The sequence below is a fragment of the Lynx rufus genome, unplaced genomic scaffold (genome assembly GCF_022079265.1).
Source record: "Lynx rufus isolate CCGP_SWC_20201006 ecotype Redwood Valley unplaced genomic scaffold, mLynRuf1.p SCAF_13, whole genome shotgun sequence".
In the NCBI taxonomy this organism is placed as follows: Eukaryota; Metazoa; Chordata; class Mammalia; order Carnivora; family Felidae; genus Lynx; species Lynx rufus.
The window spans coordinates 11,484,547-11,500,706 of NW_025814827.1; the positions used below are offsets into that span (position 1 = coordinate 11,484,547).

Below are 16,160 nucleotides of genomic sequence, written 5' to 3' on the forward strand. Positions count from 1 at the left end.
TCAAATACTCTCTGACCTAGATGAGAGTTAAGGGTCATCTCATCCCATCTTGCAAGTCATGATGGAGTCTCCTTACCACACCTCCTGGAAGTGGTCACCCCCTCGGTTGCCTTCAATATTGGGGGGCTCACTTCCTCTAAAGACAGCCCCTTCTAACTACAGCTCAGATGGTTAGCGTTCACACACCAACCTGGAACCTGCCTCCTTACAGTGCCCATCTACTGGTTGGTCTGCATTTTAAAGGAAAGTAACTTGCCCAGCATCACAGGCAGGGACCTAACAGAACCCAGGTTTACACCTAGTTGGATCTGCAGGGGTCCACAGCTTACCCTCCAGCAGTTCGCCAATGAGATTGGTTCTCTTCCCATAGACCCCTCCAGAACCAGTCTGTCCTCTCAAGACTAGGGCCAGCCCAGGGAAGTGGCTGGAACTTGGCTCCCACTTTTTCTCCACCTACAACTCAAAGGAAAACCCTTGGGCATTAGCTCTGTGAGTGATTTTGGCCCGAGGGTGTAATCTAAACAAATTTTTCCCAACACCTTTCAGTCTTAACACAGCTGGTTTACCATTATCTCCTACAAATACAATTAGGCTGAGTCAGTATTCATGTCCTATTCTGGGAAAGAATTTTCCTTCCTGGTTGAGAAGTTATTACCATCAGGCTCTGACCCCAGACTGCCTTCTGATCTGGCTTTCCATGATTTCTTTTCACATGGGTGGGTAGATTAACTGGGGGAAAGAGAGGGAATTGGGGATGTGGGGTTGGAGGGAGAAGGGCTGCAGTGAGAGGTCTCAGACTCCTATGCCCTTTCCCACTCTAGCCTGGAGTATATTTCTAAAGAGAGGCTCCACCTGATTCTAGAAAGTACTCAGACCTAGAACGGAGGGCTGATGCTGTCACTCTCAGGCTTGAATCACATAATGGGATTTTGGATTTATTTTCCCCTTTCTTTAGTATATAGATGGGAACACCAATGCTCATAGAAGTGAGGTGACTTGCCCAAGGTCACCTAGTGAAAGAGCTGGCATTAGATTCCCTATGTAGGCCCTTTGCTCTGTCTCCATCATGATCAGATTTATCCTGGGTCCCAAAAGAAATGTCAGGTGACCCCTACCAGGCTCATCCATCAATCCTAGAATCGTTATAGGCATGAGAGGGTACCAGGTTTTAGGATAAGTAAAATGCTCCGTTTACACACTAGGCCACAAACACATGCAACTCATTAACTCCCATCAGGAGTTAATGTAATCCATCGTAATCCAGCATGGGTTAGGTTTCTTGAAGCTGGATACATATTGACCATGAAATGTTAGTAAAGAAGTCTCTTCCCCTTCTCAGGAGTCAGGGTTCTGCCTGGAGTTTGCAGTGATGCCTGAGAGTCCCCACACCGAAAGGCAGGGTAATGTAGTTGGGGAAGTTGTGTGCCAAGGCTGAGCTGGCTGTGACTGTGACCTAGAGAAAGAGCAAGGCTGGGAATTGAACCGGGCAGGCTTCCCGGAGGAGGAGGCGGGGCCAGCTGCGTAGAACAAAGGAAGGAGTGGATTTTTTTGCAGGTGGAACGAGATTGCACGGAGGTTCAGACTAGGCTGGAAACATCCTTCCCCTCACTCCGCCTACCCCAGCCTCTCTCTCTCCGGTCCTGGACCTTGCCTGCAGGGTCCCGGGGAGCTCCAAGTGGCGACAGCGCTGTCTTCCAGGCGAAGCCTTGCTGTGGGCTGTACGGCCGGCCAGAGCTCCCTCCCAGCGGGGGGCTCCCGCAGCCCTTACAAGGAGTTTGGCGGCTCTCCGGGCGGCCCCGCCCGCCAGCCTCCACGGGCCCCTCCTCCCGCCCGGCTGGGCCGGGCCGCGGGAACGCAGCCCTCTCCGCTCTCGACGCCGGGCCCGGCGCGGACATCGACGGGCCCGAGCCCGCGAGTGTGAAAGGAGCCGGCGACTAGCTCCCTAGGGCCCCAACAGGCGGGCACGCGGCTCGGGGCCCTTCGGCAGAGGACTCGTGACTTTCTCAGCAGGGTCGCCATGTCCTCGGTGTTCGGGAAACCCCGCGTGGGCAGCGGGTCGCAGAGCGCGCCTCTCGAGGTCAACCTGGCCATCCTGGGACGCCGCGGGGCTGGCAAGTCCGGTGAGTTGGGTAGCGGGACGGAAGATAAGGAGTTAGGGGAAGATCCGAGAGACGGGGAGCAGGTGTGGACGCTGTGGACTTGGTTGCAGGCAGGCTCTCCCACTGGCTTTGGGGCTTCCTGCGCCCAGGTGGGTTGAGTGAGACACCGCGATTTTCTTCTTTGCCTCAGTGTTTCTGTTGCTTGTTTCTCTACTATGTTCTCAGCTCCTCCATCTCTCATCTGTCTTCTGTTCCTTGCCTGTCTTTCCCTTTGTGTCTTGGACACCAGTTGTCTTTCCTCTCTGCTTGTATCTGTGTCTCACGGCCCTCTGCTGATCTCTCCCTTGCTGTTCACTGCTTTCCATCTCCTCTCCCTGGGGCGAGCAGTCGGCCCTGGTGACTAGCACTGCAAGGACATGTTAGGGGCTGATCTCTAGCTCAGGCCCCTAGGAGCTTAGTTACAGCCTTGCTATTCTTCAATTTAGTCTGGGGATGAAGGGAGGTGGTAGAGGTCACTGGCTATTGGGATTTTCCAGGGAGGGGCCACCCCAATTCAATGGATTCTGGAACAAAGTGTGCATTCTTATCAAACGTAATTTTCAAGTTAGACCCCTCTCTTGACTTTCTGGAAACCCCTTAGACTACCATCCCAGGTGTCTGGGCCTTGTTCTTGATGAACCTAGATTTTGGGTTGCCACTGAGATCATTTCTGCCAACACCGAACTCTGGCTTAAACACTCCTGGCAGCTCTCACCCAAGTGAAGCCCAGGTGGGTGGGTGTCCCCGTAGGCAGAGACCCAGAAAAAGGTTTCGTTCCTCTGTCCTGCCACTTCACAGTCCCAGGCAGCTAAAGGTGGGAGGGCTGTTTTCCAGTTACAGCCATTAGTGACTGGCCAACAAGGGCTCAGTTAGCTATGTTTCTTTCCCCAGAGTGTTCTTTGAGACTCGCTGGGATCCTACTCTCCACTTTTGAAACCAGCCCCCTGACTCAGAGAGGGGACTCTGAATCATGTTTTCCTACAGAAAAGATTTGCCCTTTTCCCTTTGAAAATCAAATTGTAGTTCTGTCTTTGGTATAGTTTAGCCAGTGACTACATGAATGAAGGAATTTAAATTTTAAAGTATGTGTATTCCCTGGGTATTAGTTTGCAGAATGACACTGTAAGGAATCTTGGGAAAGAATTTTAAGGATTTTCTTTAAAATCTCACATTTCTTTTTAAGAGTCCGGCACAATAGTTGGCTGGCCCTGGGTCTTTATGTCACTAAATTCTGAACAAAATCAAAGTTCTATTAATGAAGTACACTTGGGGAGAACTTCATTTTAGGTTTTCCATTCTTTGGGACATCCATGATGAGTGTGAAGGCCCTAGTTGGAGCCAAGACTTGAGATATAGAGGACCAAGGGCTAGAATGTGTTTACTTGAGACATGGGTGTTCATACTTACCCTGGGGATCACAGACTGATCAACTCAGCTCTTAGTCTTTGGTGTATAGCCAAAACTGGAATAAAAGCCCCATATTTCAGAATTATCATGACTTGACCAGGGTGGGGGATGTCTAGATAACTGGTTGAGTGGGTCCTGGACCCCTCAGTTTGAGTCTTTAAAAACACCTGTTAGGCTTGCCTCTCATGGTTTTTCTTGCCATAAAAAAAAAAAAAAAAAAAAAAGCCAGGATGCAACTAGGGGGACATGGTTCCTTATATTTCTGGTTTCTTCTGAGCTTCTTGAACCAACTCCCCAGCTTCTAGACCCATTCCCCCAAAGAGCTGAGCTTAGTGTCAGCCAGGAGTCACAGAGGCTAGATAAGTCCTCCCTAAAATGAGAGGGGCAACCTCTGGGAACCAGCAGCCAAAGACAGCAGGGGATGACTGAGCCAGCTTCTTTCTGTTTCCTGCAGCTCTGACCGTGAAGTTTCTGACCAGGAGGTTTATCAGCGAATATGACCCCAATTTGGGTAAGGAACCACTCCTCCCCATCCTCCTACTGTGTCCCACTTGGATCCCCCCTACCCCTGCCCCCATGCACCCACCTACACTGTGGTGGGCCCAGACCTGACCAGGATTGAACATCTGGGGGCAGAGGGGAGGAACCACCCAGGATGACTCAGCCCGTGGGACAAAATGTTTTACATGCCAGAAATACATCCTTCCACAGCCCACCCCAGACAATTTGGGGGTTGGCTTAATTAGGAAAACTGAGATAGGCTGATTTGTCCTAAATTATGAGGTATGTTGAGACTTAAAAAAAATCAAACATAACAGGACGTCTGCAACCATTAAGTGTTGGTCTTCAAGATGGCCACTCAGTATACTTTTCCAGAAAAGCTGGACAAAACATTTGAGAAACTATCTAGTGCTACTGGTTGCTGACCCATTTTTGAACCACACAAGAAAACTCATCTTGTTTTATAGCCATATCATGGCATATTGGAAAAAAGGATGCTCTGGTATCAGTCAGAGCTAAGTTTGAACCCTAGCTCTGCCATTTACTGGCTGTACAGCCTTGAAGCAGTCACCTAATCTCTCTGAGCTTCTGTTTCCTCATCTGAAAAGTGGGCATAAAGATGCCTATCTCAGAAAATAACTGTGAGGATTGAAGAAATGACACATGTTAGCCTAGTATTTGACTCACAGTAGGCACAATGCATATTCGTTTTTCCTGCCCTTTTCCTTAACGTTTACATTTATTTTTTTTTTAATTTTTTTTTCAACGTTTTTTTATTTATTTTTGGGACAGAGAGAGACAGAGCATGAACGGGGGAGGGGCAGAGAGAGAGGGAAACACAGAATCGGACACAGGCTCCAGGCTCCGAGCCATCAGCCCAGAGCCTGACGCAGGGCTCGAACTCACGGACCGTGAGATCGTGACCTGGCTGAAGTCGGACGCTTAACCGACTGCGCCACCCAGGCGCCCCTTTAATTTTTTTTTTTAACATTTATTTTTGAGACAGAGAGAGACAGAGCATGAACAGGGGAGGGGCAGAGAGAGAGGGAGACACAGAATCGGAAACAGGCTCCAGGCTCTGAGCTGTCAGCACAGAGCCCGACGCGGGGCTCGAACTCACGGACCGTGAGATCATGACCTGAGCCGAAGTCGGACGGTTAACCGACCAAGCCACCCAGGCGCCCCATTAATGTTTACATTTATAACATTTGTTTTTTGTAAACTGTTCACTGAAAAAAATGGTGTGTCTGGATACTCTTAGCCTTTTGAAAATGGGGGGTTGCAGTCTTGGATTCTTTTTCACTCATTCCACTGATAAGAATGAAATGAAGCATTTGTGGGACCCTGAGGGCTCTCCAGGGAATCCCAGGGCTGTTGGGCATAGGCTGGAAATCGCAGTACAGCAGGGCGTGCAGCAGGGCCCTGAGGGAATGTGCTGTAACACCTGAAGGAAAGAGCCCCTTAGCCCCTTGGTGCCCTCAGTTCACAATGGAATACTGAATCCCAGTGTCAGAGCAGGAAGGGACCCCAGGGCTATTTAGTCTATTGGTTTCTAGAATTTTTCCCCTAAGTAGCAGAATCCCTTCTTCCAAGGTGATCTTAAATAGAACCCCAAGATGTCAAAGAGAAAGCAGAGGGGGTCCCCTGGTTAAGTCAAGAGTACAGGGCAGGCGACTCACTGATAGTCCCTAAGGGATTTGTTTTCTCAAAGCTTGGTTTGACTACTTGCGCTATGACACAGCCCCTCAGTGGAACGGTGGAAGAATTAGGCCCAGGGAGCTGAGGCTTCTGGGCCAAGGTCACACAGCAGGTCTGAGGGGTCTTTTTCTTTTAATGTTTATTTATTTTGGGAGAGAGAGCAAGCAGGGGAGGAGCAGAGAGAGAAGGAGAGAGAGAATCCCAAGCAGGCTCCATGCTGTCAGCGCAAAGCTGGACACAGAGCTTGAACTCACAAACCGTGAGATCATGACCTGAACTGAAATCAAGAGTTGGAAGCTTAGCCAGCTGAGCCACGCAGGCGCCTCTTGAGGGGAGCCTTCTTGATTAGCAGAGGTCAATGCCCATGGGGGTGGGAAACAGGATGTAATTGTGTGCTGGTCAGGGGAGTGTTGAGAGAGGCCAGAACATGGAAGCAGAAGCAGTGGGGGAATTGAAGACAGGGAGGAGGTGGGAAGGAAAGCCATACAAGCAGGGGGTGTTTGGGAAGGGAAAATGAGGATTTCCAAGGGCGGTTCCTCAAAACACAGATCCTGCCTAGCTCAGATATTACGTGGGGAATACTTAGGCTAAAAAACATTAGCTGTTTATCTGAAATTCAAATTTAATTGGTCATCCTATATTTTATCTGGCATCCAGCCTCCAGTTTCTTCATCCCTGCCCCCAATTCATACCTTTCCTGCCGGGTCTCGCCAGAGCCTACTACAGTGGTGGTTTGGGCTTCCTGATTGAGTAATTTTGGAGTTCTGACCTGATAGTGGAATGTGTGGTCACACTGTCTGGGGGCGGGGGGGGGGGAGCAGGGCAGCCCTCCACAGTGGTCAGTCACCCCAGCCTTAGGTCTCTCTCCCTGGCCTGAGAGCCTGTCAGCTGGAGAGATGACCAGATGCTCCCCTTCAGCCATTCTGGGAGACCAGTCCCACTCCTCCTTGGGATTCCGCCCTAGCATCTAAACATTCCAGCCACTATCCCATGACTGCCTGCAGCAACAGTGGACTCTAGGACCAGAGCCTTTCTTTCTGTGGAGAAAGACCAAGGAGACCAAGGAGAGAGTTAGCCATCAGGACATGTAAAACAACTCTTGCTCCTTTTCAGAGGTCTTCCTTGAACCCAAAGTGAGCTTCTCAAGCATGGAAACCTGTGTTATTCATTTCCGTTTCTAGCATGGAGTGCAGTACTGGGCATGACATATGTACTCTTAAACATGAGATTGAATTTTGGTTTTAGGTTTAGCTTTTAAAGAAGAGCTATGACTATTATCCCCATTTTACAGGTAAAGAAACTGAGGCAGAGAGGGCTCAGTGATTTCCCTATGGAGAACCTCAGGTACAAAGGAAGATGAGTATCACTCCAGTGCCTCTTCACTTAGGATGGCCTTATGTTCTAGAGGGCCTGGAACCAGAGGTCTGCATAGCACTAGGCTCTGGTTTCCCCATCTGGAAGATGGGACCAATAGCTTGCACTCTGTCTGCATAAGGGTTGTGGCTGGGAATGGTGCACCTGGGTGGCTCAGTCGGTTAAGCATCTGACTTGGCTCGGGTCATGATCTCATGGTTTGTGGGTTCGAGCTCCGCGTTGGGTTCTGTGCTGACAGTGCAGAGCCTGAAGCCTGTTTCAGATTCTGTGTCTCCCTCTCTCGGCCCTCCCTCCCTTGCTCATGCCCTGCCTGTGTCTCTCTCTCTCAAAACTAAATAAACATTAAAAAAAATTTTTTTTAAAGCGTTGTGGCTAGGATTGCTGGTAGGAGCTGAGAGAACCAGTGCCTGTGGAAAGGCTGTGCCTGTGCTGAGCACTCCAGGAAGGGCAGGGGTCCCCAGGAGGGAGTCCTCTCAAGGAGGAGCTGGGGAGCACCTTGCCTGGCTTTCTTGGGGCAGAATGACAGCTTCTCACCTCTCTTGCCCTCATCCTGCTCCAGCAAAGACGCAGGCACCATTTCTGAGGCATCATCCTACATGCACTCTGACCAGAGCTCCCTTTGGCACCTTTATTATTATTATTTTTTAATGTTTTTATTTATTTTTGAAGGAGAGAGAGACAGAGCACGAGCCAGGGAGGAGCAGAGAGAGAGGGAGACATAGAATCTGAAGCAGGCTCCAGGCTCTGAGCTGCCAGCACAGAGCCTGACGCAGGGCTCGAACTCACGAGCTGTGAGATCATGACCTGAGCTGAAGTTGGACGCTCAACCGACTAAGCCACCCAGGCGCCCCTCCTTTGGCACCTTTAAAAAGACTATTACTGGGGCGCCTGGGTGGCTCAGTCGGTTAAGCGGCCGACTTCGGCTCAGGTCATGATCTCGCGGTCCGTCAGTTTGAGCCCCGCATCGGGCTCTGTGCTGACAGCTCAGAGCCCAGAGCCTGTTTCAGGTTCTGTGTCTCCCTCTCTCTCTGACCCTTCCCCGTTCATGCTCTGTCTCTCTCTGTCTCAAAAATAAACGTTAAAAAAATTAAAAAACAAAAATAAAAAAAATAAAAAGACTATTACTGTAAATGAGGGGAAAATAGTTTGGGAAAAGAAGCTTCTCTCAGCATGAAAGTCCCCAGAATGTTATTTAGAACTAGGAATTATGAAACCCATGTGATTAAGGACCCCAGAATGCTCTGGAGAGCAGGACTTGGTGATGGGAAGATAGGACAATACTGTGACTTGGAAAGGACCCCCTACCTCACCTGCCATGGGGGAGGAAGCCAGATAAGATGACATCTGAGGCTTCTCCAAGCTCACCCATACATGTTCCTCCTCCTCATCTGGCCTGGGAGCTTCTGCTCTTCCCCTGTGCTCTGCCCAGAGTTGGACGATCAGCTGGTCCCCTGAGCAGAGGGTGATGGGCGGCCCCATGCCTAGATGGGGAGGCAGCCCAGCCTAGAAGGCCTGAGTTCACATTCCTTCTACTGATGGAGTGCTGTGTGGCAGTGGGCAAGGTCCCTCCTCCTCTGGGCTTCATCTCTCTCTAGTGGTGCTAACAGTAACTTTGAAAGGCTGTTATGCTGTGAGGAACCACAGGAGACCAACGCCAGGCTAAGATTTTCCCCTAGACTGGGCAGGACTCAGTGACTGTTTGGGGAGGGGGGGTGTGGCACAACTAAAAGGGGTGCATCAGACAACTTTGGCAGGAAAATAAAGAAAAATCTGAACAAGATGTAGGCATCTAGGGGCAGCTCTTCTTGCACTAAATATAGTTAAACATTTGGGGCATATTTTCCATTAGATTTTTTTTTTGTCTTTGAATAAGAGTAGCTATTTATCCAAGTCCCCAAACAGGCTGGGGATGGGAGCTGTCTGTGATTCCTGCTGGCTGCTAGTGGACCTGGCATGTGTCCAGGCCTGGCTTGACTGCCAGTGGCCCTCAGAGAAAAGTGGTGGTGAATTCAGCCAGGGTTGGGGAGGTGGAGGAAAGCAGAGAGGGCCCCAGTTCTGCCCAGGGGTTCTTCTTGGGGTCACTTGGGGCACCCAGGGAAACATGATGGCCAAGTGGACTCATACACATGGGCCACTGGCACAGGGGAATGTTGGAGATAGAAAGAATGTCAATATGACAATGAGGTCCTCTTTGCATGCCAGGCCATCTGCTGCTTTCTCAGGTTTGAGGGTGTGAGATGCAAAAAAAAAAAAAAAAAAAGAAAAAAAGTTCATGAAATCCAAATAAAGTCAGTAGTTTAGTTCATAGTATGGTACCAATATCAATTTCCTGGTTTTGATCATTTTACTACGGTTATGTAAGGTGTTAACCTTGTGGGGAGCAGAGGGAAGGGCACACAGGAACTCTCTGTACTATTTTGCAATTTCCACACAAGTCTAAAATTATTTCAAAAGAAAAAGAAAAAAAAAATATCAGCTAGGAATGTGAACCTGCCCTGTCAGCTTTGGAGCACCACAGTCCCCTGTCTTTTACCAGACATGTATGATGGGCCAGGCCCCATGCCTGGGGGCCCATTCAGTCCTCACACAGCCCTATGAAATGCAGGAACAAGCATTTAGCACAATGCCTGGCACAGAGTAAAATCTGAAAAATGTTTAGCCAATGTTATCACGTTATCCCCATTTTAAAGTGAGGAAACAGAGCCTCAAAGAACTGCTACAAAGACTTGGCCAAGTCACATAGCTAAAAGGTAGCTGAAGTTGGGTTTGATTCCACATTTCCAACCTAAAACGTTTGACTATGCTAGAGTCCTCTGCTATTATTTTGATGAGGAATATTTGTAAAACCTTCTTGGGACTTCTGGACACACACACACACACACACACACACACACACACACGTACGTTGTGTGCTTTTCTTTTCCCATCTCTTGTACCACTGAGTGCAGGAGGATTGTCCTTGGGGGCTTCCTGGGGGCCAGGTATTGTGGTCAGAGGGAAGAGAATGCAGAAGCTTGGGGTTTGGAGGGGATAGGCTGGCAGTGTAGCTCCAGAGGTCTCTGCTGCTAAACAAGACCATGGGCCACACACTTGATCCTGTAGGCTTGGTGGCCAGACCCAGAACACAATCCCAACTCCTATGGCATGTTCTGTGAGTGACCTCTTATGATCTGACCCCTGACAGGTAGAGCAGCCTCTCCTCGGTGGGAGGTTCTGTGTTCTCCGTTTGGGTGCCAGCCAAGGCCTCCCCAGTTGTCCCAGCTCAGCCGGCTCCGGAATAGATCCCCCAGGGTCTAGCTGGGGAGGGAGGTGGGGACTCAGACACAATCACCCACTGAGCAGCCTGCACTGCCTCTGACCTGGCTGACCATCTGTTGCAGAGGACACCTACAGCTCCGAAGAGACAGTGGACCACCAGCCTGTCCACCTGAGGGTTATGGATACTGCAGACCCGGTAACAGTACCCCCATTACCCCTGGAGAGCTGAGAGTCCATGCAGCCTCCTGGGAAGTCCTGGTCCCAGAGTGGATGCCTCAGATGGGAATGTGTAAACTTTTTAAGCTCTAGTTTGCTGTGTGACCCTGAATGAGGTGCTGACCTCTCCATTCCGGAATCTCTTCGTTTGCCAAGTGAGAAGGGATGGGATGGGGCCTGGGGAGACCTGATGGTTGCTGGCATCAACTCAGAGATCCTCTCTTCTGGGACTTGATGCTCACATACACATGGAGACAGGTGCTTACAAGTGTTTACACAGAGACCCTCTTCGGCCCAGGTCCCCTCAGTACACACATTTTCCCTATGTTCTCACCATCCCCTGCCAGGACTGGATACCAGTTATTCTCAAAAGCCAAGGGACACCATCAACCTGACGCAAAACCAGCAGTGCCCAGGGATAGCCAGGTCTCTGTAGCAGCCATGCCAGAGTCTTGGCTCTGTGCCTCAGAGGCCAAGGTCTCCAAGTCTCTGACTGGGTGGTGGGAGTGAGGCTTACGAGACAATGTCTCCTTTCACACCAAGCCAAATCCACACTCAAGTGCCCCTTTAAAAAGGGCTCTGTTGGGAACAATATACAAAGACCCAGAGAGTGGGGAGGTGGGTGGGCAGCTCAGGTAAAGGCCTTTGCCCCCACCGAGGCTTCCCTCCTTCACCCCAGGATACCCCCAGGAACTGTGAGCGCTACCTGAACTGGGCCCACGCCTTCCTGGTGGTATACAGCATGGACAGCCGCCAGAGTTTTGAGGACAGCAGCAGCTACCTGGAGCTGCTTGCTTTGCACGCCAAGGAGACACAGCGCAGCTCCCCTGCCCTCTTGCTGGGCAACAAGCTGGACATGGCCCAGTACAGGTGAGCACAGACAGTTTGTCCTCCTCTCTGGAGTTCACTTTCCTCATTTGTAAAGGCTGGGTGTCATCATTGGGGATTGTTTGGCTAAATTTGAATAATCCCCTCAAATTTAGGTTAAAGGTAAGTGGTCTTCCAGACAGGCAAGGGCAGGAAGGGAGGAGCTTCTGGCCCACACAGGGGTTGGACCCTGAAAGTTAGAAGAGATGCCACCCCTTCCATCCTCATGGGGCTTTGTGGTCTTTCTCGGCCTCACCCTTCTTGCCTGTCTCTAGGACATTCCATCCTCACTCTCCATAGCTTGTTGATTATTCAGTGCCCAATTCCAGGTCTGAGAAGAAAGGCTGTGATTGGCTCCTGTAATCAGGTTTCTGCTCTGGTCCAACCAGCTCTAGCCTCACCCAAGCATGGCCCCAGGCTCACTCCCACAGTTGGCTGTGCTGAGGGCAGGTTCTCTTAGACTGAGTTGGACTTGAATCAGAGGTCACAGACTGGGCCAGAGGGCAGATTACCAGCAAATACAGCAGCGTTTTGCTTGGCGAGCACAGAGTTTTAAAAGACCTAGAATTGGAATGCTTTGAGGAGGGGCATGCTCTCTCCAGCTGACCACAGGCCTTACCACTCCCCATGGCTTACCTCCACCCTCCCTATACATTTGAGCTGCTTGCCTGGCCCCTGAAAGCATGATGCTTACACTTGATGAGTGACCCCACTGGCCTTCTTCAACACTGACATTTGTCCTATGTGGCCAGCCCACCTTTGAAGTATGGCACCTTCCACCCATTTTCCACCTGTCCCTCCCTGTGCATGGCTAGTACCCTGCTTCCCCAAGCCTCAAAGGCCCATTCTGGTATTAGCAGGGAGGGGACTTAGGTGCAGAACAAATCAGATGGGCAGCGGGACAGGGGGTGCAGTCTCATGAAGAGGGGCCACGGTAGGAGCCTTTACTGGCCATTCAGCCCTCAGACCAAGACAAATTTCATCTCAGGAAATGAAGGAAGTTGTGTGATCTTAAAACCAAAAGGTGATCTTTGAGGAATTATAGAGCTCACAGTGCCTGCCAGAGGGGTCAGAAGACTGAATTGTGGTAAGTTGTCTTCAGTATGAGGAAAAAATTTAGACAACTGTTTTGATCCTGATCTTTGCCAAAGGGATTGTCTAAAAATGGTTTGGTAGCAAATAACAAAGATTATGGGACTCAAGCAGTTTCAGTTCCCTAAGAAAAGTCATGACAGTTATCTTCATTTCCTTCTTTGATCAAGTCCTGAGGTTAGTGGGTCAGGATTTGATGAGCAGTAAAACTTCTAGCTGAGCATTGGTGTGTCTCCCATAATTGTCTTGCAGCTAGAAGGTAAAACATAGGTTAGAGCAGTGGTTCCTGAACCACTGATAAAATTGTCACCAGGCTGCAACAAAATAAGAGGATAATATTACATACCTGTGTCACCCATTCACAAAAACATGTATACATGTACGGAGTGCTGCATATTCTAAAAATTCACGTTTCAAGCCTCCAGAGTGACAAATCTGTAGATTCAAGCCCATCATAAAAGCAAATAATACCAAGTATTCCTTCAAAAAGGTTTCTTAGGAAGCAGTGAGCTTCCAGACAGGACATCAGCCATGGGTGGGGAGTCTAGATGCTCTGCCTCTGGCCCTTTTTATCCCAGTTACTCTCTGTCTGATCCTCCCCTGGGCAACTAGCCCTCTCCCAATCCCCCTCCCCCTGCCAATTGAACTTTGGCTCAGGAACCTCTTCCCACCAATACCCACCTGTCTCATGGGCTCTGCCACTGTCCTTGGGAATGGCGGATGGGGTGATCAGCAGTGCAGGGTGATCACCAAGATCCAGCCAATGGAACCTTGGCCTCAAGACCTCAGGTACCCCCTACCCCTTCCTTCTTCTGGACATCTGACCTACCCAAGAGCCAATTGTTTTCCTCTCACCTTTAGTCCCATGGCTTTCAGGTCCAAAACTTCCAGGACCTCCCCAGTTAAGTATTTGATCCCACCGTCACAAAAGAGGAGTATAGGACGAAGCTGACAATGGGTGCTGTTCCCTCTCTCCTTTTCTCCCTCCTTGTAATGAAATGCCACCCTTGCTCTCTCTTGCCCCTCCCCTGGACAGGCAGGCAAAACTCCCCATGGGCCCTGAGAGCTCTGCTGACCACAGGCATCCTGAGTCACCTCACCCACCCTGCCTCTGTGGGTCACACCCTTCAGTCCAAACCACTGCCTTTCTCTAGAGTCAGTCCCACAGACCTGGGCTGAGGGTGGCTCATTTCCTGACCAAGAACCCATGCTGGCATAGACGCAGGGCTGGGAATGACCATCTTCCTCGGTGCACAAACAGGGTCTAACCAGTAAGCTTCTCCCTTGCCTACAGCTTTGTTTCTAAATTCTGGCTTTGGTGAGGTCAGCCATCATTCATTGAGCACTGACTCTGTGCCAGGTACTACACTAGGCACACCATACAAGTGGTTTTTCTTAATTCTTTTAACAACCCTGAGAGGTAGAGGTCACTATCCTGTTGTACAGATGAGATGACTCCAGCTCACCAAGCTGGTGAGTGGGGAGCCGAGTGCAGGCCCAGGCCTGCCCCACTTGGATGCGTGCTCCTGACCCTGCCTCACCCTGCTTCCCCACCAGGCAGGTCACCAAGGCAGAGGGTGCAGCCTTGGCTGGCAAGTTTGGGTGCCTGTTTTTCGAGGTCTCTGCCTGCCTAGACTTTGAGCATGTGCAACATGTCTTCCACGAGGCCGTGCGGGAGGCACGGCGGGAACTGGAGAAGAATTCCCTGCCCCGGCCCCTCTTCATCTCCGAGGAGAGGGCCCTGCCACACCAGGCTCCGCTCACTGCCCGGCATGGGCTGGCCAGCTGTACCTTCAACACACTTTCCACTGTCAGTCTGAAGGAGATACCTGCCGTGGCCCAGGCCAAGCTGGTCACTGTGAAGGCATCCCGGGCCCAGAGCAAGCGCAAGGCACCTACCCTGACCCTGTTGAAGGGCTTCAAGATCTTCTGAGGGCACCCCTAAGGATCCCAGACTTAGGGGCTGTGCAGGGCTGCAGGATAGGGGCTGACTTCTCACCACTGGTTTTCCTTCTGATGGAACAATAACCCTCGCCCTCTGGCGGACAGTTGATCCCTCTTCCAGCACCAAGTAATTTCCCTGACACCCAGTTTACTGTGTGAGCTGGAGGGACAGGCAGAATGCTGCTCTTAGTCCCTCCAGGCCTTGGTTTCCATGGTAACCACTGCCGTTCCCCCACCCTGAAGGGAAGTAGCCACAAGACAACACGGAGACCTAGGTCTGGCTGAAGTGGAAGGAAATTGCAGTGTCCATCATGGTGCCATCACCCCTTCCTGCTCCAGCAACAGCCAGGCCAGATGTGGCCCCTAGTGGACAGCTCTGGATGGATGGTCACCACCAGTAGGCCCTGCGTACAAGGAGGCCGGAGAACATTCTACAGGAGCAGACTTGAAGTCCTGGCACCACCTAGTGGACGGAAAGGGCAGAGCGGCTACAAGTTTTGGGTGGCCTGAGCCTGGCGCTCCTGTTGTCTTCTGATTTCACAGAAGCCCCAAGCACCAAGCCCCACAGTTTATCCAAGTAAAATCTAGTTTAAATAATCCTATGGGACAGCCTGTGAGAAGCAAAATTCCCAGGAAGGGCTGTTTCTGGTACTTTGCCTCTCAATGAGGATAGAAGGTTGGGGGCTCTAGGTTGCCTAGGGTAGTGAGCATCCAGTGTTTTAGTCACCAGGAAGCAGACCCGCCTTGTTTTCCCATCTTAAATTAAGGATTCTCTCCACGGACCCTCAGGACCAGCTTCCTGAAGCTTAATGATCGAAGCTGCAGAAAAAAGTCATTCTCTCTAGTGACCATCACACAGGATCCAGAGAGCCTGTAACTGGCAGTATCAGACATCCGGTGGGCACCGTTAGCCTGTCCCAGGCTCGTAGGCAGAAACACAGTAGAGCAGTTTGTAGTCTGGTCCAGCAAGACCCAGTACCTTTGGCAATGGGTCTGAATGTTCAAAGTCCACTTTTGAAAGATAGAACCTAAAGCATTTTTGGCCACCATAGCTTATACCATAACACTGTGGCTCAGATGTGGGATCAGGACAGCACTCTTGGGATTCCATTGTTAGCACAGGGAGCTCTATAGTTTTCTAACTCTGTTTACCTCAGGGCCCCTAGCCCAAAGGAAATCTCTCGTAGACCCTCAGCAGGTAAGCAGGTAAAAGAAATGGTTCTGGTAGGAGGAAGGGGTGGCAAGGGGATTCTGAGCCCAGAATCCTGCTCTTGGCAATTCCAGGAGCTTGGATTAAGAACAACGGCTCTAGAGGTACCTGGGTGGTTCAGTCAGTTAAGCATCGGCCTTCGGCTCAGGTTATGATCTCGCGGTTTGTGAGTTCGAGCCTCACGCCAGGCTCTGTGCTGACAGCATAGAGCCTGAAGCCAGCTTCAGATTCTGTGTCTCTTCTCTCCCTATCCCTTCCCTGCTTGTGCTCACGCTCTTGCTCTCTCTCTCTCTCTCTCTCTCTGAGAAAAAAAAAATTTTTTTTCATATAAAAAAAAAAAAGAAAGAACAACAACTCTAATCCAGCCTTCAGCCCCATTATGTAGATGGAGAGGTTGAGGTCAGAGAGAGGCTATGAACTCCTCAAAACCATACTAGAAGTCGTAGCCTGGCTTC

At 50.5% G+C, this 16,160-nt stretch overlaps 1 protein-coding gene across 1 annotated transcript; it reads left to right on the plus strand.

Moving 5' to 3' along the window:
* Nucleotides 1–1,897: 1,897 nt before the first annotated feature.
* RASL12 (RAS like family 12) lies at nucleotides 1,898–15,830 on the plus strand. Its single transcript, XM_047074946.1, has 5 exons — nucleotides 1,898–2,120; nucleotides 4,000–4,056; nucleotides 10,499–10,572; nucleotides 11,272–11,462; nucleotides 14,109–15,830. The coding sequence occupies exons 1-5, from the start codon at nucleotides 2,018–2,020 to the stop codon at nucleotides 14,482–14,484; spliced, it is 801 nt and encodes a 266-aa protein (XP_046930902.1). The 5' UTR covers nucleotides 1,898–2,017; the 3' UTR covers nucleotides 14,485–15,830.
* Nucleotides 15,831–16,160: the final 330 nt, after the last annotated feature.